A 26,544-nucleotide genomic window follows, 5' to 3' on the forward strand; every position below is an offset into this window, starting at 1 on the left:
TCTTTTTTTTTTGGAAGGGGAGTGTGAGAGATGTAGTGGCGTTTTGGAAAAACAGCTGTTTGCAAGATATACATTCATCCATTATCCAAACCGCTTATCTGAATTCGGGTCACGGGGATGCGGGAGTCTATCCCAGCAGTCATTGGGCGGCAGGGGGGAGACCCCCTGGACAGGTCGCCAGTCCATCACAGGGCCAACACATTCACACCTAGGGACAATTTAGTACGGCCCATTCACCTGACCTACATGCCTTTGGACTGTGGGAGGAAACCGGAGCACCCAGAGGAAACCCATGCAGACATGGGGAGAACATGCAAACTCCACACAGAGGATGACCCCCAAGGTTGGACAACCCCGCGGTTCGAACCCCAGACTTTCTTGCTGTGAGGCGACCGCGCTAACCACTGTGCGAGTCTCGTCTGTGTGTCATAAATCATTTCATCAGATCTTGTGGACAATGTGACCCGGAGAGAAGCATTTATAGAATGACATCTAATCTTGTTGCCAATGGTCTCATTTTGCTTATGTCGATCATATAGAGGCAACAACATTGAACTGAGACTGAACAATATGAAAAACTTTAGCTTTGAATAATGTATACACAGATTAAAAAATTAACTAAACCAATTCATCAAAATTTTCAGTTAGCATGAGTTACCAATGCCAGCAATCAGGTGCGAACCGTTAATGACACCGCTAACAAGTTGTGAGCAAACAACTTTTTTCAGATTTCTCTTGTGCAACTGATTTCATTCACTTCATACTCATAACAGACAATATGTACATTTACAAAAAGTCTTGTAAAACTAGAGAAAAGAAAGACTGATGTAGTTATTCGCAAGGAAAACTGGAGCAAACAAAGGGGTTATTCATGAGGAAACCTGATAAACCAGCCCTGCTGAATGAACGTACAGCACCTTCAGCAAGCACCGCTGCAGCACACAGTGCCATCGGTTTAGTAACAGGTAAACACGCCATGTCTGCAGCAAATAAAAACTTCAAAAGAACTGCTTTAATACATGCATGAGGAATTATTTTAATTCAACACAAAAATTGACGAACAGTCTGAACCTGATTAAAAGTCGTTTCAGAGCTCAATGCATTTACCATTACAACAATTAATTTAACCATTTTTACATGGTTAAGTTCAGGAACATGCCTCACAATCACCTCGTCTCACTAGCTTCCATCTCCTCGCTCATTTCTAGAAAGGTCAAAACTCCCACGGTAGCATTTCAACTAATAATTCTCTTATCTGTGTCTGTGTAATAAATCTGTATAATAAACTTCATCACAATAATAATGTAACGGTTGTATTTGGCTCTGTCCTCCTAACATTGTGACCGCTAAGGTTGGTAATCAATGCTACTGTTAATATACTACATGTTATGCAACAATTTTAGTGTCAAGTTATTTGCTGTTAACCAGACCGTGTTGTTTCCTGGGCAGCTGTGTATAATTAAGAGACAGCGACCACACATTGTCTTCTCGGGTTTGTTCAATAGCCTGTTGTCCACAAATAGCCTGAGGCACAAACTGAAATAATCTATCAAGTGTTGTCGAAATTGTGCATGTATATCTTGAGTTTTCTTCACACACAAACTTGTTCTGCCACACACACACACACACACACACACACACCCACCCACCCACCCACCCACACACACACACACACACACACACCCTTGAATTGCTTCCTTATCATCGCAGGGAGGTGAGTGCACAACAGCTGCGTTGTTGAGAGCCTTGTTCTCTTTGCTGGCTCCCACCCATTTAATTGGTCTTGGGTGAGGGGCCAGACAACAGCAGTTCTCAAGACCTCCCCAAGAATCTTGCCCGGGATGAGAAAACCAGAGCCCATGCCTGGAGTCAAGTAAGATCTAAGATTTTGTCAGAGGTTGAAAGATGCCAACCATTTACAATTGCCTGAGATTTTTGTACAATTGCAAAATCTGGAAGCAAACTTGATGTTACTCAAACGTACACAGCTCTGTGTGAAATGTAATATCTTTAAGTTCTTTTACGTAAAAAAAAAAAAACTTTAATTGTCAGTATTCATACCCCCCCCTTCTCCCCAATTTTATGCGGCCAATTACCCCACTCTTCCAAGCCGTCCCGGTCGCTGCTCCACCCCCTCTGCCAATCCAGGGAGGGCTGCAGACTACCACATGCCTCCTCTGATACATGTGGAGTCGCCAGCTGCTTCTTTTCACCTGACAGTGAGGAGTTTTACCAGGGGGGACACTATTCCCCTCAGTTCCCCCTCCCCCCTGAACAGGCGCCCTGACCGACCAGAGGAGGCACTAGTGCAGCAACCAGGACACATACCCACATCCGGCTTCCCACCCGCAGACATGGCCAATTGTGTCTGTAGGGACACCCGACCAAGCCGGAGGTAACACGGGGATTCGAACCGTCTTGATAGGCAACAGAACAGACCGCTACCCTACCCGGAAGCCCCTTTCAGTTCCTTTTTTTGGGATCCCCCCCCTTTTTCTCCCCAATTGTATCCGGCCAATTACCCCACTCTTCCGAGCTGTCCCAATCTCTGCTCCCCCCCTCTGCCAATCCGGGGAGGGCTGCAGACTACCACATGCCTCCTCCGATACATGTGGAGTCGCCAGCCGCTTCTTTTCACCTGACAGTCAGGAGTTTCACCAGGGGGACATAGCGCGTGGATCACGCTATTCCCCCCAGTTCCCCCTCTCTCCCGAACAGGCTCCTCGACCAACCAGAGGAGGCGCTAGTGCAGTGACCAGGACACATACCCACATACGGCTTCCCACCCGCAGACACAGCCAATTGTGTCTGTAGGGACGCCCAACCAAGCCGGAGGTAACACAAGAGATTTTAACCGGCAATCCCTGTGTTGGTATTTAACGGAATAGACGCTACGCCAGCCGGACGCCCTCCCTTTCAGTTACTCTTATTTAAAACTACCCAGCCTTACCGAAAAGCACCCAGGCCGGGCCAGCTGAGGTCTTCTATGTAGCTGAGGAACGGGAAGTGTCGATTGGCCTCCACCTTGAAGTCCTGTCTGAGGCGCAATGTGGAGCTCAAGACAGGAACCAGTTCAGATAGCCTCTCCATCAGTGCCTCCACATCCCCATACTGGGTCTCCTGGACTGAGGGAACAATTAGGCCGAGTCATGGGTGGGTGAGGGGGCATTGGGGGTTTACAGTAAGAAATAAGAATGCCCTCCCGATGACAAATCTTAAATCATTGTTGTTGCTTTGGTATTCAGTGTAAGGAGGGACGCTGTGCGAGTGTGTTGTACCTCCTGCAGCCATTAGAGGGTTAAAGCGCACACAAGTTCCCTCGTTCTCCATTTCCACCACGTCTACTCCACTGGCAGGCACCAGCTGGGCTAGTTGTTTACCCAGCTATACACAGGAATATCAGTCAGTTTTACCCCATTGAATATTTATCCAGGTTTACTTTGTACACAGAAACAATTAGGACTGGTGCTTTTGGTGGCCTTCATCTGTCAAAAACCTGATAAATGTTGACAAGTCCTTGTCAAACAGAGATACTTAATTGGCATGCTTGTACTTCCATTAATACTGAGGAATTACTGAGGATGTTTCAGTAATCTATTCAAGAACTGGTTCATGAAAACACTGTACAACTTGTAACAACCAGAATATATTCATTATTAGTTGACCAAATCATGAATATGACTACTGTTAGCACCTTGTCTTTTTTAGTGTGTGTGTTGGGGGGGGGGGTTCTCCCCCTTTCATTCCAATTTGCCACATCAAATTCCCTCTTCTTCTATGACTCCTTCAGTGGTTGAGGGGGGTGCAGACTTCCATGTGATACACATGCAGCCAGCCAACTGCTTTTTTTCCCTCTGCCAGCTGAAGGTTTTTCCGGAGGAACGTAATGCATGCAAAAGCACGCCCTATTTCCCTTACATCTACCTACAGCAATACAGGTGTCTCATCCCATGTAGGAATCACTAATTGCGATAATTGAACAAATTAACTCCGCTGACTCCCCATCTAGGAGCACTATGAATTATGCTTCCTGCCACAGGCAGCCGAGCTTGAGGCATAACCAAGGCTAAAACTGTGAACCTCAGAGTTGGGTTGTTGGGGTTCTTATGTCTTGATACATTCTGCTGTTCTGCAAGACCAAAAAAATAGGTTCGGGGCAACCAAAATGTGCACCTGGGCAAACAGATTTGGGTCGTTAGTTGCCCAGAGGGCAACTACAAATATTTTTTGTTGGTCCACTCTTGATCAATGGTTACATGGAGAGATTGAAATATCTGAATGTACAGATAAAATACTGCATAAGACCTTTCAACAATCCACCTAATAACAGTATGAGACTATAACACTGGTGGCTCTTAACTAGCAGGGTCACAAATACGGTGAGATATTAGATAAGTAGAATAAACTCACCCATCTGTTGAAGGTGTCCAGTAGTTCTCTTTCCCCAGTGGATACTGATGAGTAGCAGGGAGGGAAATGCAAATAAGACGAGCAAAGTTTCAGCATCTTTAAGCATGTTTTTGTAAATACATAGAACAGCTGGCTAATCTAAGCTCAACTTCAAAGCATCAAATCTCTAGTTAATCATAATTAGTGGTAATGAGTCAGGTGTTTGTGATATGAAAAAATATGTATATCTCGCAAAGGAAACCATGACAGTTTTCACCATGTGACAGCAACGTTTCTTGCTACTTCAGGTTTCCATCTAATCGTTTTTACTCCAGTTACAAAGGATGCAATTGGAATGGCTGAATGAGAACAACAATACTGCAAATCATTCTGTTTGCAACGGCGGAAAAGTTGTTTTTTTTTGTTTTGTCAAAAACAAACAAATCACTTGATAAATACCAATGGAAATGCATTTGTTTAATAAACAATGACTACATTTTAACTTAGCATGACCACTAAATTAATCGTAACTTTCTCTGTTCCCTTCCATAAGACGTGCTTCTAGCATAATCTCGCAGACTTCAGTTTCCAAAAGAATAAACTAAACAAGCTGAACATGTGTTTTATTATGACATTTGTGCTCAAGTTGCATTTTTCAAACACCCATCTCAGGAAGCCAAATCAAGTATAGAATCCAAAAAAAATTTAAATCACTGCTAGCTAGACAGATCAATAGTGTATTGGTGCAAGAACGGCAACTCTCACTAGTATTAACTTCCTCAGCAAATCTGAACACCACCACCGGAGAGCTGAGGTCATCTGCCACCTGTTGGACACATACAAATACAGATAAGAGATCTTTTGCACTCAGAAGTTATTGATGGTAGGTCTGACTGAATGACATACGGAGCAGGAGTGGTGGCCCTAAATTCTTATATCTTAATGCAATCAAGTGAAGCAATCAAATTCCAAACCCAAAACCTGGCCTCTTCACCACACACGCTTGGTTGATTTGAGGGATTTGATTGGCATAGATAAATGACTGCTGAACATCAAGTCAAATCAAGTAGGTTTTATTTGTCCCCAGAGGGGCAACTGTTGTGTAGCAGCAGCAACATTTAATCACACAAACACTCCACAGAACACATAAGGCAAATAAATACAAATCTAGTGAGGAGAACAAAGCCAACAAAAAGCAATGCAACCGTAAACAGTGTTTATCAAGGTGGAGCTGGTATACGCCCATTTCACACCACGGCCATCTTGGATTTTTAAAAAACCAAGCGGTGGGAACTTAGCCACGCCCCCTTCTTACTTAATTGAAAGCACTGCTGGAAGCAACATGTCATACTGCTGTGTACCATCCTGCAACTCCTATCAAAGAAGGGAAAGAGATAAATCTGTATATATATATGTATATATATATATATATATATATATATATATATATATATATTCACTAATCTTTCAATAGTGGATAGCTCTGTTCTGACACATCATCTTGATTAACAGGAAAATGTGTGGATTTATATTGCTTCCCACATGTATGACATATCCTCATGTGTCCAGTGAGGTTTGGGCGACTCTATCTGATCATGACTACGAAGTGAAGCCCCTTTCTGTGGAAGACCAGCTTGACGCAGTAAAGAAACGCATCGCTTTCCTGGAGGACGAAAATAAAAGGCTGAAAAGTGAGTGTTTTGGTCTAGAACGCTTCAAGTGTGCACCCAATCTGATCAGGTTTTACACTGGTTTTAAGGATTATCACACCCTCAAAGCACTCTTCCTAGCTTTACAGCCTACTGCAGAGTCCATGGGGCGATGGACTCAAATGCAAAGGAACAGCCATAACCTAGAACACATTTCTGTGTCTGGCTTCCATGCAGAGCATTTATCGCTGATTGATCAGTTTTTCCTGTTCTTGTGCCGTGTGAGGCAGGGCTTTTTTGCTTTGGATTTATCTGTACGATTCAATGTGTTGCCGGCCACAGTCAGCAGGAACTGTACGACATGGGCCAACTATTTGCTCTTTATGTTAGGAACCCTCCCAATATGGCCTAGTAGAGCAGCAGTAGACGAGCTAATGCCACCAGTATTCAGGGAATTCTACCCAAACACAAGAGTGATACTAGACTGCACAGAGATCCGCATCGAGACAGCTAGTTCGAAGGTTTTGAACACCATGACATACTCCCATTATAAAAGTAACACTGCACTAAAATCCCTAATTGGGATGACTCCCTCAGGGTCAGTTAGCCTGGTAAGTAATCTATACGCAGGACGTATTTCTGATAAGGAGATAACTAAGAGGTCAGGTGTTCTGGACCTCTTAAGAGTCAGGTGATGAGGTCATGGCCGATAAGGGCTTCCTTATCAAAGACCTGCTCGATGAAATAGATGTAAAACTTGTCATCCCTGCATTTTTAGGCCCAAGTGGACAGTTTAGCTGTGATGAGCTCACAGACACACAGAGTATTGCTGGCTTGAGAATACACGTCAAACGGTCAATAAGACGCATAAAGGAGTACCACATTTTTGATGGAGTCATACCCCTTTCACTAAGTGGAACAGTCAACCAACTGTGGACTGTGTGTGCTCTCCTAACAAATTTTCAGGGACCACTGTTTTAAACCTTTGTTAAATTCAGCTGACAAGAAAATAGTGCACACAAACCTTAGATAGATTGAAACATATTTAACTTCCATTTCAGTACAGTCCCATTTTGTAGCCTACACCTTGAGATGAGCAATCACTATCTTAGTTTAGTAAACAATTGATGATTTGAGTTGGTAGCGAGTTCCAGTTTATTGCTACAACAGAATGACAGTTGACTGAACATATTTTAGTTTAAAATGAACCAACAGTTTTGTTAAAGTTAAAGGACAAATAATTAAAATATTGTGGATGGGACAATCTAATGTATAAATATTGAATGTACAGTATAAAAATGAAATGTATCTTATTTTTTATTTTATTGTGATTAAACAGCTTCTTTGAATACAGCCCTGTGTGTGTGTCTCTCCTCACTGGCACAGGAGAGGCAGAAAGTACTCAAAAAAGAAAAGATCCAGCTTAGTTTTCATATTGTGGTAAATGACAGTAGGTGCTCCAGGTTGGTAGTCCAAACCATGTTTGCTGCTGGCCCCGGCTGCATTGATTTCCGATTGAGTAAGACGGGGGCATTTTTTAAAAATCCAAGATGGCCACGGCGTGAAATGGGCATATTACCTCTTACTATTGGAGTTTAGCAGTGAAATGGCTGAGGGAATGAAGGAGTGTTTGTATCTATTGGTTTTGATTACTGGGTATTTGAAGCGGGAACCAGAAGGCAAGGTGTGAAACTCTAGGTGCAGGGGGTGGTGCTGTCAGACAGGATGGATTCTGCTTTCCTTAACATCTGCTTGTTTTATAAATCAGACAGACTTTTCTGCTGGGTACCTGTAATACTACTGCACACCTTGATCATCTTTGTTAGTGCATTTTTCTGTTTAAGAATGAGGGATGCATACCAACCAAAAAAAGAAAAAGTAATAACTCATTCAATAAGAGATCTGTAGAACAAAGTCAACAGGGACCTGTCAGCACCGATCTTAGCCAGCTTCCTCATACAAAAAAGGCACTGCTGGCTTGTTTTGCATTTCAAATTGGTATCATAATCAGCTTATTATCAATTATAGTGCCCAAGTACTTGTATGACTCAACAATTTCCACCTCATAACATTAATCTTAGTGTTGACTGGGTTGGAGGGATTATGTCGAAAAGCAATACACGTCTTTGGTTTTAGTCACATTTAATTCCAAAAAAGCTTCCTGACACCATTTGGAGAAATAGTCTATGACAGGATCATGGGACATTTCATTCTCCCTCGGCAGGCTCACTATCACCGTGTCATCTGCAAATTTCACAATGTGATGATTTTTTAACTCACTGCAGCAGTCATTAGTGTACAGTATGTATAGGGGAGGATAGAGGACACAGCCCTGAAGGGAGCCGGTTGAGGTGGAAGTCAAGCCAAAAAAGTGCCCATTCACTCTCTGAGATCTGTTGGTGAGGAAGTCCAAAATCCACCCAACAATGTTGGTGTTCAACCCATAACGTTCCAAAAGCTTCTGCACTAGCAGGTGAGGCTGTATGGTATTGAAGGCTGCTGAGACTCCTCATAAGTGCTTCGGAAATATAATGTTAGGTTTATTGTACTGAATGAGGCAAACTTAAAGATGTCCACTGTCCATTAGATTAGTATCTTTCACTAGTTGACTATATTTGATGCTTCTCTCTGGTTGGTCCAATAGAGAAGAATTTCTGCTTTATCCTCTCTGGTGGACCAATCACTGCTAGCTAGCTAAATAAATTTCCATTACTATCTTGTGTTATTATATGATTTTTGAGAGAAAGTTCCACCTATCCTCTCTGGTGGACCAAACACTGCTGAGGTAAAACATGTCAGTTCCCATCACGGTTCATAGATTTTTTTCATAGAAAGGGTCTGACTGACACCATTTTTTAAAATGCAAAGGCTTTTAGAAGCAAAGACTATCATGAATTGAGAGTGAGCTGAATCATTACTGTTGTACCACAGTCAGTGGTAGATAGTAGCGAAACAGATATTCATTTATAGAGAAAATTTCGAGATTACCAGTCTAATGAGCATATTGGCTTTAGGTTCTGCCATGATCAGTTTTGTCCAATAACAGAGAAATCACCTAAATTGCCATGATGCATCTTACAATCAGTTTAAAAATCTCTCTGGGGCATTTCAGAGCAGAGAACAAAAGTTCAGTTGAAAAAATTAATAGTCATTGATCTGGTATCCAATAAAAAGTGCTAGCCAGAAAAAGGTATGTGGGGAGAGTGAGACAAGCACACAAAGTTCACTACAAAGTCAGAGTGACTGAGCAAGCTAGCAAACACATTATGGCAGTTTGATAGTAAAACTAGCGTTCATAATTATTTGATGAAAGCATCTGACTAATTCAAGGCTAACAGTGAGTATGTATTTCTTGCCATAGTGCACATACAGCCATTTATCTTATGTAAGAAACTGCAGCAGAGCAGAAGGCAATCAATTAATCTGTTAAGAATCTGACTCATTGAATTAGGAAAATATGTCTGTATAGCATGCCATAGTTTGCACAATCATTAGGTTAATTAAAAAAATAAGTTACAGAGGTTACCAAAATAGCCTTCGGCAGACTCCTTTATTTTATTCGATTTTAGTTGTGACCAGTGGGTGTTTTGTATTGGTTTTGGGGTTTTATTTTGTTCCTGCCAAAATTTAACACAAAAATACAGGAAAAGCCTGCATATAATTCTCAAAACACTTATTCAAGTTTTAGCCAAGATATGTCAAAGCCAAGAGATGTCTCTAGTCATGTATAATCAACACAAAGCAAAGCCTTTAAAATTCAAATCAAGCAAGCTCAATGTCATCAAATGTGTGACTCAAGTCCACTTCAAGTCAAGTCGAGAGTTGAGTTCTAAAGCTTGCCCAACCAGCCTGTCCAACATGTAATGTTGAAAACTCATATCTGAGGTAAATTGTTAGGAGATCACCTACCAGTGTTTTGATTGAGGCCAGACTTTCTAGCTTCTGCAACAGCTGTTGACTCTACGAAAACATTTTGGCATATTGAAAAGATCAATCCAGGTATCTTACAAGACATTAACTCCAACTTCTAATTATATTTTAAATCAAAGCCTAAAACTAAGAATATACACAATTTACAGTGTGTAAATTTATTTTTTCAAGGAATTTGATGCCCTTTCATACTATATCCATGTTGGATAATTTCTCAGCAAACATTGGTATTGAAGTATATCAATATTTGAAACAACTCACTAGAGTGGTGGCATGTTCAATCTTGTGGACAATGCCATTATGTCCAAGATACTGGAGAGAGAACCAGAGTGGGAGGGCACGAAGCTTCTCCAGTGGCTGACTGGAGGTCAGACCTGCTGCAAGAGACTGGGAGAAAAAAGGAGTAAAAGCAATTGCATGAAATAATTGAAGGGAAAAAGATATGATCAGTTAAGAAAAAACAGAATGACCGTGAAGAACAAATGTAATACATCTAACCTTCAAGTCAAACTCGTGATTTTCAACATTATCCCTATATTTGCTGTTGGGCTAACACTCAATTAATAGTTGTATTCTGCATACGTTGCTGAAAAGCTGAAATTGTGCAGTAAAGTGTCAGCTAGCAACACAATTGGCAAACGAGCGATAATGATGAAAATCATGATTGTTTCCCTTTAATAGAACAGAAAGAAAGCAGATGTGACTGAAGAAAGAATTTATTTAAATGTGATTCACTAATTAAGACAGACAAGAGTGACAAGGTGAACAGGGTAAAGGAGGAAGGAAGATGACGTGTGTGATCCTACCAGTGCTGGGTCTTCATGTCTGTAGAGTGTGACAGCAGGCACAGCAGGCAGTCCAAGCCACAGACCCGGTGTCAGTGTCATACTGTCACTTGTGGTGGCTGCCTGAGTAAACAAATAAAGGGTGCACGTACACACAATTAACAATTGGAGTCCACAAAAACTACTACTACTTTCAGCTGCTCCCGTTAGGGGTCGCCACAGCAGACCATCCATTTCCATTTCTTCCTGTCCTCTGCATCTTCCTGTCACACCAGCCACCTGCATGTCCTCTCTCACCACATCCATAAACCTCCTCTTTAGCCTTCCTCTTTTCCTCTTCCCTGGCAGCTCCATATTCAGCATCCTTCTCCCAATATACCCAGCATCTCTCCTCCACACATGTCAAAGCCATCTCAATCTTGCCTCTCTTGCTTTGTCTCCAAACCATCCAACCTAAGCTGTCCCTTTAATATACTCATTTCTAATCCTGTCCCCTTCTTCATCACTCCCAATGAAAATCTTAGCATCTTCAATTCTGCCACCTCCAGCTCCGTCTCCTGTCTTTTCATCAGTGCCATTGTCTCCAAACCATATAACATAGCTGGTCTCACAACCCTCTTATAAACCTTCTCTTTACGCTTGTTGGTACCCTTCTGTCGCAAATCACTCCTGACACTCTTCTCCACCCACTCCACACTGCCTGCACTCTCTTTTTCACCTCTCTTCTGCACTCCCCATTACTTTGGAACGTTGACCCCAAGTATTTAAACTCATTTGCCTTTGTCACCTCCACTCCTTGCATCCTCACCATTCCACTGTCCTCCCTCTCATTCAAGCATATGTATTACATCTTGTTCCTACTGACTTTCATTCCTCTTCTCTCCAGTGCATACCTCCACCTCTCCGGGCTCTCCTCAAACTGCACCCTACTCTCGCTACAGATCACAATGTCATCCGCAAACATCATAGTCCATGGAGACTCCTGCCTGATCTCGTCCGTCAACCTGTCCATCACCATTGCAAACAAGAAAGGGCTCAGAGCCGATCCTTGATGTAATTCCACCTCCAACTTGAACCCATCTGTCATTCCAACCACACACCTCACCATTGTCACAATTCCCTCATACATATCCTGCACCACTCCTACATACTTCTCTGCAACTCCCAACTTACTAATATGATACCACACCTCCTCTCTCAGCATCCTGTCATGTGTTTTCTCTAAATCCACAAAGACACAATGTAACTCCTTCTGGCCTTCTCTATACTTCTCCATCAACATTCTCAAAGCAAACATCGCATCTGCAGTGCTCTTTCGTGGCATGAAACCATACTGCTGCTTGCTTATCCTCACCTCTCCTCTTAACCTAGCTTCTATTACTGTTTCCCATATCTTCATGCTGGGGCTGATCAACTTTATACCTCTGTAGTTGCAACAATTCTACACATCGCCCTTGTTCTCGAAAATTGGTACCAGTAGGCTTCTTCTTCACTCCTCAGGCATCCTCTCACTTTCCAAGATTGTGTTAAACAATCTAGTTAAAAACTCCACTGCCATCTCTCCTAAACATCTCCATGCCTCCACAGGTATGTCATCAGGACCAACTGCCTTTCCACTCTTCATCCTCTTCATAGCTGCCCTCACTTCCTCCTTGCTAATCCACCGCACTTCCTGATTCACTATCAATTTATGAGTCCACATATTCCACATAACATATAGTCCTCATATTAACTATGTGGACTATGGAGTCCACAAAAACACTGAGATAAATTACTTATATGGAGCTGAAAATGCTTTAAGCCATATTTGCATTTACTTTATGGTTTATAGAGACGACATGCAGTTAATGTATTACAGCCCAACCTCTAGATTTCATAAAACGCACCTGAATAAAACAATCCACACTACAAAGAGCAAAAGATCAAGAAGGTTTAGAAGCATCCAACTTTCAACATCACTACTTAGCCAACCATTTGCAATATTTTACCAAATGGATTAATACAACCCATCAACCCAGCCACTGAGGATGCACAAGCCAGTGCATCTTTAGTGCCGGTCCCAAGCCCGGACAAATGGGGAGGGTTGCGTCAGGAAGGGCATCCGGTGTAAAATCTTTGCCAAATCAAATATGCGGATCATAAATAAGACTTACATACTGGATCGGTCGAGGCCCGGGTTACCAACGACCGCCGCCGGTACTGTTAACCAGCAGGGTGTCGGTGGAAACTATGCTACTGTTGGGCGAAGGAGAAGGAGAGGGGGAAAGCATGTCCAGAGGCAGCTAGAGAGGAGGAAGGGTAGGCATGTGGAGGTGAGAGTTGGAACTTTGAATGTTGGCACTATGACTGGTAAAGGGAGAGAGCTGGCTGACATGATGGAAAGAAGAAAGGTAGGCATACTGTGTGTGCAAGAGACCAGGTGAAAGGGGAGTAAGGCCAGGAGTATCGGAGGTGGGTTCAAACTCTTCTACCATGGTGTGAATGGGAGGAGAAATGGGGTAGGGGTAATTCTGAAGGAAGAATATGTCAAGAGCGTGCTGGAGGTGAAGAGAGTGTCAGACAGAGTGATGAGTATGAAGCTGGAAATTGAAGGTTTATTGCTGAATGTTATCAGCGCATATGCCCCGCAAGTTGGGTGTGAGATGGATGAAAAAGAAGAATTCTGGAGTGAGTTGGACGACATAGTGGAGAGGGTACCCAAGGAGAAGAGTGGTGATTGGAGCGGACTTCAATGGACATGTTGGTGAAGGGAACAGAGGTGATGAGGAGGTGATGGGAAGGTGAGGAGGTGATGGGAAGGTATGGAGTCAAGAAGAGAAATGTGGAAGGACAGATGGTGGTCGATTTTGCGAAAAGGATGGAAATGGCTGTGGTGAATACATATTTCAAGAAGAGGGAGGAACACAGGGTGACGTACAAGAGTGGAGGAAAGTGCACACAGGTGGACTATATCTTATGTAGAAGGCGCCATCTAAAAGGGATTGGAGACTGCAAGGTGGTGACAGGGGAGAACGTAGCTAGGCAGCATCAGATGGTGGTCTGTAGGATGACTTTGGAGACCAAGAAGAGAAAGCGAGTGAAGACACAGCCGAAGATCAAATGGTGGAAGTTGAAGAAGGAAGAATGTTGTGTGGAGTTCAGGCAGGAGTTAAGACAGGCACTGGGTGGTAGTGAAGAGTTGCCAGATGGCTGGACAACCACTGCAGAAATAGTGAGGGAGACAGCTAGGAAGGTACTTGGTGTGTCATCAGGACAGAGGAAGGAAGACAAGGAGACTTGGTGGTGGAATGAGGAAGTACAGCAAATTATACCGAGGAAAAGGTTGGCAAAGAAGAAGTGGGATAGTAAGAGAGATGAAGAAAGTAGACAGGAGTACAAGGAGATGCAGCGTAAAGCAAAGAGAGAGGTGGCAAAGGCAAAGGAAAAGGCGTATGGTGAGTTGTATGACAGGTTAGACACTAAGGAAGCAGAAAAGGACTTGTACCGATTGGCTAGACAGAGGGACCAAGCTGCAAAGGATGTGCAGCAAGTTAGGGCGATCAAGGATAGAGATGGAAATGTGCTGACAAGCGAGGAGAGTGTGCTAAGAAGGTGGAAGTAATACTTTGAGGGGCTGATGAATGAAGAAAATGAGAGAGAGAGAAGGTTGGATGATGTAGGGATAGTGAATCAGGAAGTTCAGTGGATTAACAAGGAGGAAGTGAGGGCAGCTATGAAGAGGATGAAGAGTGGAAAGGCAGTTGGTCCTGATGACATACCTGTGGAGGCATGGAGATGTTTAGGAGAGATGGCAGTGGAGTTTTTAACTAGATTGTTTAACACAATCCTGGAAAGTGAGAGGATGCCTGAGGAGTGGAGAAGAAGCATACTGGTACCGATTTTCAAGAACAAGGGCGATGTGCAGAACTGTAACAACTACAGAGGTATAAAGTTGATCAGCCACAGCATGAAGATTTGGGAAAGAGTGATAGAAGCTAGGTTAAGAGGAGAGGTGATGATTAGCGAGCAGCAGTATGGTTTCATGCCACGAAAGAGCACCACAGATGCGATGTTTGCTTTGAGAATGTTGATTGAGAAGTATAGAGAAGGCCAGAAAGAGTTGCATTGTGTCTTTGTAGATTTAGAGAAAGCTTATGAAAGAGTGCCGAGAGAGGAGGTGTGGTATTGTATGAGGAAGTCAGGAGTTGCAGAGAAATATGTAGGAGTGGTGCAGGATACGTATGAGGGAAGTGTGACAATGGTGAGGTGTGCGGTTGGAATGACAGATGGGTTCAAGGTGGAGGTCAGATTACATCAAGGATCGGCTCGGAGCCCTTTCTTGTTTGCAATGGTGATGGACAGGTAGAAGCAAGACGGAATACCTATGCGTGAATGAGAGAGAGGACAGTGGAATGGTCAGGATGCAAGGAGTGGAGGTGACAAAGGCATTTGAGTTTAAATACTTGGGGTCAACTGTCCAAAGTAACGGGGAGTGCAGTAGAGAGGTGAAAAAGAGAGTGCAGGCAGGGTGGAGTGGGTGGAGAAGTGTGTCAGGAGTGATTTGCGACAGAAGGGTACCAGCAAGAGTTAAAGGGAAAGTTTACAAGATGGTTGTGAGACCAGCTATGTTATATGGTTTGGAGACAGTGGCACTGACGAAAAGACAGGAGGCGGAGCTGGCAGAGTTGAAGATGCTAAGATTTTCACTGGGAGTAACAAAGGAGGACAGGATTAGGAACGATTATATTAGAGGGACCGCTCAGGTTGGACGGTTTGGAGACAAAGCAAGAGAGGCAAGATTGAGATGGCTTGGACATGTGTGGAGGAGAGATGGTGAGTATATTGGGAGAAGGATGCTGAATATGGAGCTGCCAGGGAAGAGGAGAAGAGGAAGGCCAAAGAGGAGGTTTATGGATGTCGTGAGGGAAGACATGCAGGTGGCTGGTGTGACAGAGGAAGACGCAGAAGACAGGAAGAAACGGAAACGGATGATCCACTGTGGCGACCCCTAACGGGAGCAGCCGAAAGTAGTAGTAGTAGTAGTAGTAGTAGATTAATACAACCCAACATAAGATTCCATGGCTTAACATAGAACATTTTGGTGGAAAGTCAACAAAGTAAAATATTTCATAGTGTCATAAAATGCACAAACACTCATCTGGCACCTTGAGGAGGCACTACATGGAAAGAAAAGGGAATACTCATCTACATTAAATCTTTGAAAATAATACTCGGCTATTTTTGAATAACTAACTGAAAAAAATGCTACTGAAAAACAGCTACCACTACTGGATAATATTAATAAAACTGTAAAATCGAAAAAACAATTTTCGATTATTAACTCATATGTTCCATTGACTCCACTAAGGCAGTTTATATTCCAGAAAATAAATGGGAAAAATACCTCCAAGTCCACAATGATAACGACTTCAGAAGTAAAATCTGCAACATCTTCAGCATGTCAAAAAATACTAACATTAGACTAACCCAATACAAGATTGTCCAGTGTATCACACAACACAAGATGCACATAATGGGATTCAGTGGATTGGACACGCACTCATTGTCCACTCAATATGACTGATCACTTCTTCCATGCACTTTGGCTTTGCCCATCAGTTCAACATTTTGGGAAGAAGTAACTACCAAACTATCACCATTTCCTAGCTGCACGTGTAGTAGTGACCTGGATACATGCTTACATACATTCCATTAGCCAAACCGCTTATCCTACACAGGATCATGGGAAGCTGGAGCCTATCCCAGCAGTCATTGAGGAGCAGGCAGGGACACACCCTGGAGAGGCCGCCAGTCCATCAGAGGGCCAACACATCCACACCCAGCGACAATTTAGTATGGCTGATTCACCTAACCTACATGTCTTTGGACTGTGGGAAGAAACCGGAGCACCTAGAGGAAACCCACACAGACACAGGGAGAACATGCAAACTCCACACAGAGGATGACCCCCAATGTTGGACTACCCCAGGGCCGAACCCAGGACCTTCTTGCGGTGAGGCGACCGTGCTAACCACTGCGCCACCGTGCTGCCACACACATGTTCAACATAAATTACTTAACCTTTGCTGGTTGCCCTAGCCCTTACTATTGGCAAGAAAACAATACTGCTAAATTGGAAAAATAGAAAACAACTCAGCATCTCACAATGGCTAGACCTTTTAATACAACAGATCCATCCATTTTCCAAACCGCTTATCCTGCTCTCAGGGTCGCGGGGATGCTGGAGCCTATCCCAGCAGTCATTGGACAGCAGGCAGGGAGACACCCTGGACAGGCCGCCAGGCCATCACGCAGGACCAACACACACACACACATACACACACACACATACCTAGGGACAATTTAGCACAGCCAATTCATTTGGACTGTGGGAAGAAACCGGAGCCCCCGGAGGAAACCCACGCAGACACGAGGAGAACATGCAAACTCCGCACAGGACGACCCCCAAGGTTGGACTACCCCGGGGCTCGAACCCAGGACCTTCTTACAGTGGGGCGACTGCGCTAACCACTGCGCCACCGTGCCGCCCCTTAATACAACAGATTCCAATGGGGGAAAAAAAAAAACAAAAAAAAAAACCCAGCCTGAGAAAACTAACTGGACCACGTGGATAAAATAGATTCAACATTTATACAACTTATTCCACTGCTGGTGAGCAAATGCCATAACACATGCTTGCACCCACATAAATACAAAAACTTTTGAACTACATAAGAACATACAAACTTATAGAAACAAACCCAAGCCCCCACAGCAACAATCCCCCATTCATTTTTTTTCCTTTTCCTTTTTTCACGTGCATTTTTTTAAATCTATCATTATTTTCAATCGTTTTCTTCAATTTGTTAATTTTTTAAATTTTGATGTACTTTATATCAAAATATTTATATTTTTTTCCCCTTTGGGAAATCCTTCTCTGCATTTAACTCATCCTAGCTGTGTAGCTAGGAGCAGAAGGGAGCCTCAATGCAGCACCCGGGGACCAACTCCAGTTTGTCTTGCCATGCCTCAGTCAGGGGCACAGACTGGAGTATTAACCCTAACATGCATGTATTTTTGATGGTGACGGAAACTGGAGCACCCGGAGAAAACCCACCACAGACATGGGGAGAACATGCAAACTCCACACAGAGGACAACCTGGCATGACCCCCAAGGTCAGACAACCCAAGGTTTTTAACCCAGGACCTTCTTGCTGTGAGGCGACAGCGCTAACCACTGGGCCACCGTGCCACCAAGGATTTGTGTTTTGATTTTCTAAAGCTGTACCGTCAGTTTCTTTAGTTGCTTTAACATTTGTCTTAAACGTGTCTTTGTGTTTTGCAATAATAATGTGGTGTTAATTTTGGTTGAGGAGCTATCTTTTGAGAGCAGCAATGACGGGATTAGCGCTATGTCTTTGGCTATTCGGGACAGAGTGGAGGTATGTGTGCTTGGCTGAGCTCCTCTAGGCACCCCCAGGCCAGAACTACCCCCCCTTAAAAAAAAAGTGCCAACCTTGAAAGTGTCTTATCTAACCCTTCTCCTAAGAATAAACAAAAAAGGTCACGTAAGGAAAGGCTGCTCCCCAAGTGAGACATGACCCCTCCTGCTATTCTGGGGATATCCTAAGGCAGGCAGCAGTCATGATTATTTGACTCTCTTGCCACTGTGAGCAGGCACAGTGAGCAGAAACAGAAGACTGGGAAGAAAAATACATCCTCATGCCCTTAATGTCTGTGAGAAAGAGGGGAGGGAGAAAAATTGGTGACAAAAATACATATATTTGTATAGAGTCTGTTTTGTCCAGGGATCAGTCTGTGGGTTGTGGCACCGGACGAATGCCTGCTGCTTCTCATACCCCTCTGCACTGTTGGAGTGAAGGGCATGGATATGTGGGCTGCTTGTGCTACTCATCATTGATGTTTCAATCTGACTGCAACTCCACCCCCTTATTCCTCCACCACCACTCTTTGCCCATGCACTCCCTTCACTTTTTTGTGTTTGTTAGTGTTTCTGTAGTCTTGTATAATCATCAGTTGTAATACACATGCTTTCTGTTTTCATTCCTGTATCCTGTCATGCACTTTTGGTGTTGCCAATTTAAAATGAATAATTTTAAAAAATAAAAAGGAAACCTTTCATGCAAGACAACCTTATGTTCACCTACCATTACAGTGGAGGAGACTTGATCTAGTACCAGGGTTGCCAGGTTGACCCTGAAAGAAAAAAACATTTGAGCTCAATAAAAGGCCTTATTATATTACTGATAAGAACAGAGACATGTTAGTTACAATGGGTTCATGCCAAAAACTAAACTGTATTAAATATCACCATGACCAATTTAGACAAGGAGCGGGATTGTACTACAAATGACCCACCCTTCCACATGGAGCCACATGGTGTATTGATCACACAGCTCCTTCAGACGACCAAGCTTGTCTGTATGACCTGCATCTGGAGTACCTGCAGGATCAAATGCATGCAGTCACAAAAAGGCACTTTCACTTGTGTCTTAACTCCTTCCAACAGAATAAAACAGTGTTATAACTGCCTTACTAGTATTTTGTTATGGGATCATACAGTAAAATTTTAGTTTTCAAACTATGAATTTCCCTATATTTCTTAGTGACCTGCGTTTGCTATCAACAGCAAAGGAACTTTCCCAGCCTCCTTGTCTTCTTTGATAAGTTTGTCTAATAGGGCAACATCCTGTAGATGCAAAAAAAGAAAAGAAAAGAAGCAAAACCAGTCAAAAAAAAGAATTTTTAAAAATAAATCCACTGAAATATGAATATGAACTAATATGAAGACAAAACCACTGTTATGGAATAGCCTACCATTTGGTGCTGGGATCCAAAAACCGTGTTACATGGGACTGTACACAGACTGGAAAGAGGCAAACCAAGCTAGAGAGACAAAAAGACTGTTCTATAACTAATACAATGTTAGTGATATAAAAGAATACAATACAAAATACAAATAAAATGATAATGTTTGACTGTACATGATAAAACAAATACCTGCACGCATACATAAACCTATATTGTACAATGTACAATGTCCTTGTGTAATATCCACGTAGCTTGCGTATGTTTGTAAGGCTAAGTCCACATGTTCCAAAACTCTTACCTGGCTGCAGAGGTGTTGTCCCAGACCAGGCCTGCAGGATGCGCTCAGGTAAATGACGGGCTGTGCGGAGCTAAGGACAACATACCCCTCTGAGACATACTCCTCATAGCGGGCATTGATCACCAACCGACACACTTTCACCAGGCCCTCCCTATCATCTTCATGGAAGTAGGCTGAACCACTCTCGTACCTGAAAGATAACTTGGGGGTGAATGTCCATAAGGTGTGAGCAAGGAATGGCATATTAGGTGGAGAATAACACCAAGGCACACAAGCACCAAAAAGGACAAATGCCATCAAATACATTTAAATGGTGTAGAGCAATGAAGGTCTTTGGTTAAACTGAGCAGTGCATGTCATAAACAAAATATACTTGTATTGTTCATTTGGAAACTATACAGACATATGTTAAAAAAAAAACCGTCACTTAACATGAGCAGAGCTGTATTTGTATGTGCTTTTTGTAACACAAACTAGCCATGTCAAGTCAACTGCAAAAACACAAATTCACCTGAGAAGCTGTTTTTTAAAAATTTTTTTATAAATTCGGTATTTTAGTAATCAATAAAAGATGAAACAGAAATACTGACTCATTTCACTATTGCAAGAATCGTTTAACATTTACAGATTTCAATACACATTTCAATAAATAATCACATGAAATTTTTTCAAATTCAGGCGTCCAGGTAGCTTAGCGGTCTATTCTGTTGCCTACCAACACGGGGATCTCTGGTTCGAATCCCCGTGTTACCGCCGGCTTGGTCGGGCGGTAAAGACACAATTGGCCGTTTCTGTGGGTGGGAAGCCAGATATGGGTATGTGTCCTGGGCGCTGCACTAGTGCCTCCTCTGGTCAGTCGGGGCACCTGTTCGGGGGGGAGAGGGAACTGGGGGAAATAGTGTGATCCTCCCACGCGCTACGTCCCCCTGTTGGAACTCCTCACTGTCAGGTGAAAAGAAGCAGCTGGCGACTCCACATGTATCAGAGGAGGCATGTGGTAGTCTGCAGCCCTCCCTGGATCAGCAGAGGGGGTGGAACAGTGACCGGGACGGCTCGGAAGATTTTTCAAATTCATGTGTTTATTAATTAATGAGATCACTAAACTCAGCCATAATTTATTGAACTCAGCTATAATTCATTACAGTGACACACTCACTGCTGCACAGGTCTGCTGTAGAGTTGCCGATAAAATGCACTAACACAGCACGCACGGCTACCTGAATAGTCTGCAGAGCCAAAGTGTGGTGTCCGACAGGATTCGTCTGGTCAGCTTTCGAAGCCTTTCACTGTCCAAGACTGAGATGTATGCTGCTAGGCTATGACCCAGCAATGCCATATGACCCTGCTTGTCTAGATTCTGTATCATACTGAAGACACAAAAACATACCAACAAACACACTTGTGAAAACTGTCCATTTACACCTGCATAGCCATTTCATTACCATTACATGTCTTTTTTTTAACCATTTCAAATAATAAAGAGGGAGCAGGAAGTTGATGGCTTAAGCATAAGTGTGTGATTCATTATAAAGGTAAATGATTGTTAGGAATTCTTAATAAAAGTGTGTTATCGATATTATCCATGCAAAAAATATTTCAGTCTTACCTGTGGATTGGCTTGTCCTCCCCTTCCCCCTCCTCCAAATACATGAGATTCTGGACCAGTTGTAATATACTGGCAACATCTTGGCCACTGTAAAGGTAGGAAACAGACAATAAGAAAGTCAAGTCCTTTTCAAAAAATATTTTGCATTCGTTTAAAATCAATATTTCAATCCTTTGAAATATAGGTTCCAAATTGTAAGTACTGTTTTTTTAACTACAGAAAATTACTTTATTCTTGCAAAATTCTTCACATCTTGTACTATCAAGACCTCTGGAAGTAAGTACTGCATTCAATGTGTACCCTTTTGCTCATATGAATTATATAAAAAACTTCAGAGGCTTAACTGCAGTGGTACACAACATTATGGTCAATAACATGAGTTTTCCTATGTTTATTAAGCTGTTGAAGTTTAAAGTTCATTCATTAATTCATCTTCAGCCACTTCTCCAGGGTAGGGCCGCAGTGACAGCAAGCTAAGTAGGGCACTCCAGACGTCCCTCTGCCTAGCAACACCCTCCAGCTTCTCCTGGGGGATCCCAAGGCATTCCCAGGCAGATTGGACATGTAGTCCCTCCAGCGAGTTCTAGGTCTACCCTGGGGTCTCCTCCCAGTTGGCCGTGCCCGGAAAACCTTCAAAGGAAGGTGGCCCAGGAGGCATCTTGATCAGATGCCTGAACCACCTCAACTGGCTTCTTTCAACACGAAGGAGCAGTGGCTCTACTCCGAGCTCCCTCCGGACATGCGAGCTCCTCACCCTATCTTTACGGCTCAGCCCAGACACCCTACAAAGGAAACTCCTTTCAGCCGCTTTATCCGCGATCTCACCCTTTCGGTCACTACCCAAAGCTCATGACCATAGGTAAGGGTTGGAATGAAAATTGACTGGTAAATTGAGAGCTTTGCCTTCCGGCTCAGCTCCCTCTTCACCACAATGGTCCGGTACAACGTCCGGACTACTGCTGATGATGCACCAATCCGCCTGTCAATCTCCTGCTCCATCCTACCTTCACTCGTGAACAAGACCCCGAGATACTTGAACTCCTTCACTTGAGGCAACAACTCATCCCCAACCCGGAGAGAAAAATCCACCATTTTTCGGTAGAGAACCATGGCCTCAGACTTGGAGGTGCTGACTCTCATCCCAGCCATTTCATACTCAGCTGCAAACTGCCCCAGTGCGTGCTGATGGTCACATTCTGATGAAGTCGACAAAACCACATCATCTGTGAAGAGCAGAAATGCAATTCTGAGGTTCCCAAAACGGACACACTCCTCACCTTGGCTGCGCCTTGAGATCCTGTCCTCGAATATCACAAACAGAATCGGAGACAAGGGACAACCTTGACAGAGTCCGACACCCATCGAAAACGTGTTTGACTGTGCTGAGAATGTGAACACAGCTCTCACTTTGGTTATACAAGGACCGGATGGCTTGAACCAACTGCCCCGGTACACCATACTCCCACAGTACCCCCCACAGAGTGTCCCGGAGCACACGGTCGTAAGCCTTCTCCAAGTCCACAAAACACATGTAGACTGGCTGGTCAAACTCCCATGTCCCCCTCAGCACTTCCACAAGGGTAAAGAGTTGGTCTGTTGTTCCACGGCCAGGACGGAATCCGCGTTATTCCTCCTGGATCCGAGGTTCAACACTCAGTCGGAGCCTCCTTTCCAGCACCCTAGAGTAGACTTTCCCTGGGAGGCTGAGCAATGTGATGCCCCGATAATTGGAGCACACCCTTCGGTCCCCCTTTTTAAATATGAGAACCACCACCCCAGTCTGCCACTCCACAGGTACTGTCCATGACCTCCATACGACACTGAAGAGGCATGTCAACCAAGACAGCCCAACAATGTCCAGAGCCTTCAGCATCTCAGGGCGAATCTCATCCACACCTGGTGCCTTGCCACCGAGCAGCTTTTTAACTACCTCAGAGACCTCTGCCAGGGATATGGGTGGGGCCTCCCCTGAGTCTTCAGACTCTACTTCCTCCACTGAGGACATGTTAGCCGGGTTCAGGAGCTCCTCAAAGTGTTCTGTCCACCGCTCGACAACATCCCCAGTCCGGGTCAGCAGTTTCTCTCCCTGGCTGAACACAGCCTGAGTCAAGCCTTGCTTCCTCTTCCTGAGTCACTGGATGGTTTGCCCGAACTTCCTTGAGCACAACCGAAAGTCCTCATCCATAGCCTCGCTGAATTCCTCCCACATCCAAGTTTTTGCTTCCACGACCGACGGAGCTGCAGCCCTTCTGGCCTCCCGCTACCCGTCTGCTCCTTCAGGAGACCCCTGGGCCAACCAAGCCCAAAAGGCCTCCTTCTTCAGCCTGACGGCTTCCCTCAACGCTGGTGTCCACCAGCGAGTTCTTAGGTTGCCGCCTCGACGGGCACTGATGACCTTATGACCACAGCTCCTGCCTGCCGCGTCTGAAATAGAGTCTTTGAACATGGCCCACTCAGACTTCATGTCCCCAGCCTCCCTCGGGATATATGATAACTTACTCTTCTGTTCAGAATGAATTATATAATAAACTTCAAAGGCTTAACTGCAGTGGTACACAACATTATGGTCAAGAACCTGAGTTTTCCTATGTTTATTAAGCTGCTAAAGTTTAAAGTGTTCGATGAAATAACGATTAAGAAAAAAAACCACACACACAGAGATACAGTAAGACAGACATACTTGACCCTTATCCAAACATTGGTTCACCAGACTTCAACACTGGTTGCCAAAATTCAAGGTTACATGCCACGTAAATGTGCTGTGCAAAATAAGGTCAGCCATCTAAAACCAACCCAAAAATACTGCAAGCCCTGGGACAAACCTTCACAGTATATTCTGAAAGAAATGTAAACTAAGGTGGATGGATGGATGGATGGATGGGCTAAATGAATGAATGAATGAATGAATGAATGAATGAATGACTCAACAAAGGAATACAAAAAGTCATCTGCACGGTATTTTTTTTCCTTGGTAACTAATTTATTTAATGCCCCCCCATTTCATTCACATTTACGTTTTTAATCAATTGATTCACTTACTGATTTATTTGTGCTCCTGTCTATTTGTGCTTTTTTTTTAATATCAATTCAATTAATTGATTTGACAAAAATGGACCTCCACACTCTTGATGAGCATTCTCAAGACCCCACAAGTCCCAGGTCATAAAGGATATTTGTGACCACCTTCAGATACAGAAAATACAGACGACCATGCCACAACTCTAGATTGGCAGAATTAATCGGAAAGAATCATGACTGAACAGCTATTCATCCTCACAGCCTGGCATCAGAGGGACTGGGACCTCCATCGTCATTGTTAATGCGGCTGTGCATGAGTGTATTGGCTCACACACCTGCAATTCAGATGTTCACCACTTGGGCTACAAATTCCGGCTGAATTTGGAATCACTCCATTTTTGGACTGGTGTGCCAACATCAGGAGTTGGAGGTCAGAGTAACTTTTACAGTTTTTAGAAAACATGTGTTCACTCCTGTTTTCATCATTATTGAACACTCAGTTGTTCTCAAGAACATTTTCTCTTTAGTTTTTATTACTTGCTATCATGTTTTTATCAAGCAATGCTAGACTCAAATTTGAGAACCATTTTTGCTTTTTAAAGGGGCAATTACTGTCAAAAATGTCCACTTATATTTTTGTTAAAAGGAGAAACAATGAGTACTTTTTGTTGTATCAAATGCTAATAGTCAGATAACAACTCGATAATACTAATACAGTGTGAATGATTTAAAGTTTATATTTTTACTCTACCTACTATATGTTTAAGTTTATACAATAATTTGGACCTCTGCTATCTAAGACATTTGTGTGAAAAGACCTTATCAAATTTTACTTGAATTCTCCTGCACTATGCCTTGCTCGTATTTATGAATTTAGAAATATAAGACACATACACCTATACCAGAGATTACTGTGGAGACTAAAAATAAAAATGCAAACCTACTGATCATTACAATGATCAGTAGATTTATCTACTGATTATTTATATAATATATAAATTAGTATATATATATATATAGAGAGAGAGAGAGAGAGAGAGAGAGAGAGAGAGAGAGAGAGAGAGATTAGTATATAAATAAATATACTGTTTATTTATGGTAGATCAGTATCGTAGAAAAGCCAAATGTGGGTAGAGAACAACAAAGTTTGATTGCGTATGAGTGATTCTCATTTTATAGCCACATCCAAACAGCAAGCTTTACAGAATAAGTTCAAGTGTATATGGGTCTTACTCTCCCTGCAGGGGTCTGGGGATGCTGGATCTGCTGTTGTGCCATGTCTCCGTCCCTTTCAGCTCCCTAGACACAGCACAAAATAAAGAGAAACCAAATGATACTCAAGCTCAGTACGTTATATGAGCGAATTAGTGTTTGAAGAGAAGCGAGAAGGAAAAGACAAAGGTGTATGCATCTAAAGGGCAAAAAAAACAGGTGAGAGGTTTGATTGGTCTATCTGTCTGTGATGACAGAGAAAAAAGGCAGACATTGAGTCTACTTTTACCTTTAAGCCATTTCCACCATTTTCATGCAATGTCATCGTAACAAATATATAGACTGATGAGCTCACCTCTGTCCATCTCCAAGGGTCCGAATGGCCTCGCTGAGATGCCTGCCCATTTCCTCCAGTGTAGAGTCCACCATCATCTGTGTGTGGGCTTGTGAGGATGAGAGATCGATACTGATGTGTGTGTGTGTGTGTGTGTGTGTGTGTGTGTGTGTGTGTGTGTGTGTGTGTGTGTGTGTGTGTGTGTGTGTGTGTGTGTGTGTGTGTGTAAGTGGGGGATTGATGTTGATTTGTGAGTGTGTTTCTGTATGGGGGAGTGATGGGGGGGGGGACACAGTAAAAGGTCTTGCTTAAATGGAGCCATAACTTCTTAGTCATGGCTAACATATGTGCAGACATAAGGTTGCATTGGATGGAGCAAGCATCTTTCCGAACATATCTGAACACAATAGTAGAGGATACTTTTATTAATGACCATGCACACACATGCAAAAACACAATCAATGTAGACTTTAACAAAATCCTAGAAAATCTAAATTCCCAGGTTTGCACA

At 43.2% G+C, this 26,544-nt stretch overlaps 1 protein-coding gene across 1 annotated transcript in view; it reads right to left on the reverse strand.

Annotated features, from left to right (window-relative positions):
- pdxdc1 (pyridoxal-dependent decarboxylase domain containing 1) overlaps positions 1–26,172 on the reverse strand; it is a 50,144-nt gene extending 23,972 nt beyond the window's left edge. The window contains exons 1-16 of the mRNA XM_056287158.1: positions 26,055–26,172; positions 25,721–25,786; positions 21,470–21,556; positions 21,081–21,230; positions 19,864–20,053; positions 19,572–19,640; positions 19,365–19,443; positions 19,113–19,197; positions 18,902–18,950; positions 10,775–10,876; positions 10,230–10,355; positions 9,948–9,998; positions 5,155–5,215; positions 4,411–4,454; positions 3,279–3,384; positions 2,951–3,125 (exon numbers count right to left, since the gene is read on the reverse strand). Of these exons, the coding sequence (XP_056143133.1) occupies positions 2,951–3,125; positions 3,279–3,384; positions 4,411–4,454; positions 5,155–5,215; positions 9,948–9,998; positions 10,230–10,355; positions 10,775–10,876; positions 18,902–18,950; positions 19,113–19,197; positions 19,365–19,443; positions 19,572–19,640; positions 19,864–20,053; positions 21,081–21,230; positions 21,470–21,556; positions 25,721–25,786; positions 26,055–26,131 (1,517 nt within the window). The 5' untranslated portion in view covers positions 26,132–26,172. The remainder of the gene's footprint in view (positions 1–2,950; positions 3,126–3,278; positions 3,385–4,410; positions 4,455–5,154; positions 5,216–9,947; positions 9,999–10,229; positions 10,356–10,774; positions 10,877–18,901; positions 18,951–19,112; positions 19,198–19,364; positions 19,444–19,571; positions 19,641–19,863; positions 20,054–21,080; positions 21,231–21,469; positions 21,557–25,720; positions 25,787–26,054) is intronic.
- Between the last annotated feature and the right edge of the window lie 372 nt (positions 26,173–26,544).

This window comes from Lampris incognitus, chromosome 10 (genome assembly GCF_029633865.1).
Source record: "Lampris incognitus isolate fLamInc1 chromosome 10, fLamInc1.hap2, whole genome shotgun sequence".
In the NCBI taxonomy this organism is placed as follows: Eukaryota; Metazoa; Chordata; class Actinopteri; order Lampriformes; family Lampridae; genus Lampris; species Lampris incognitus.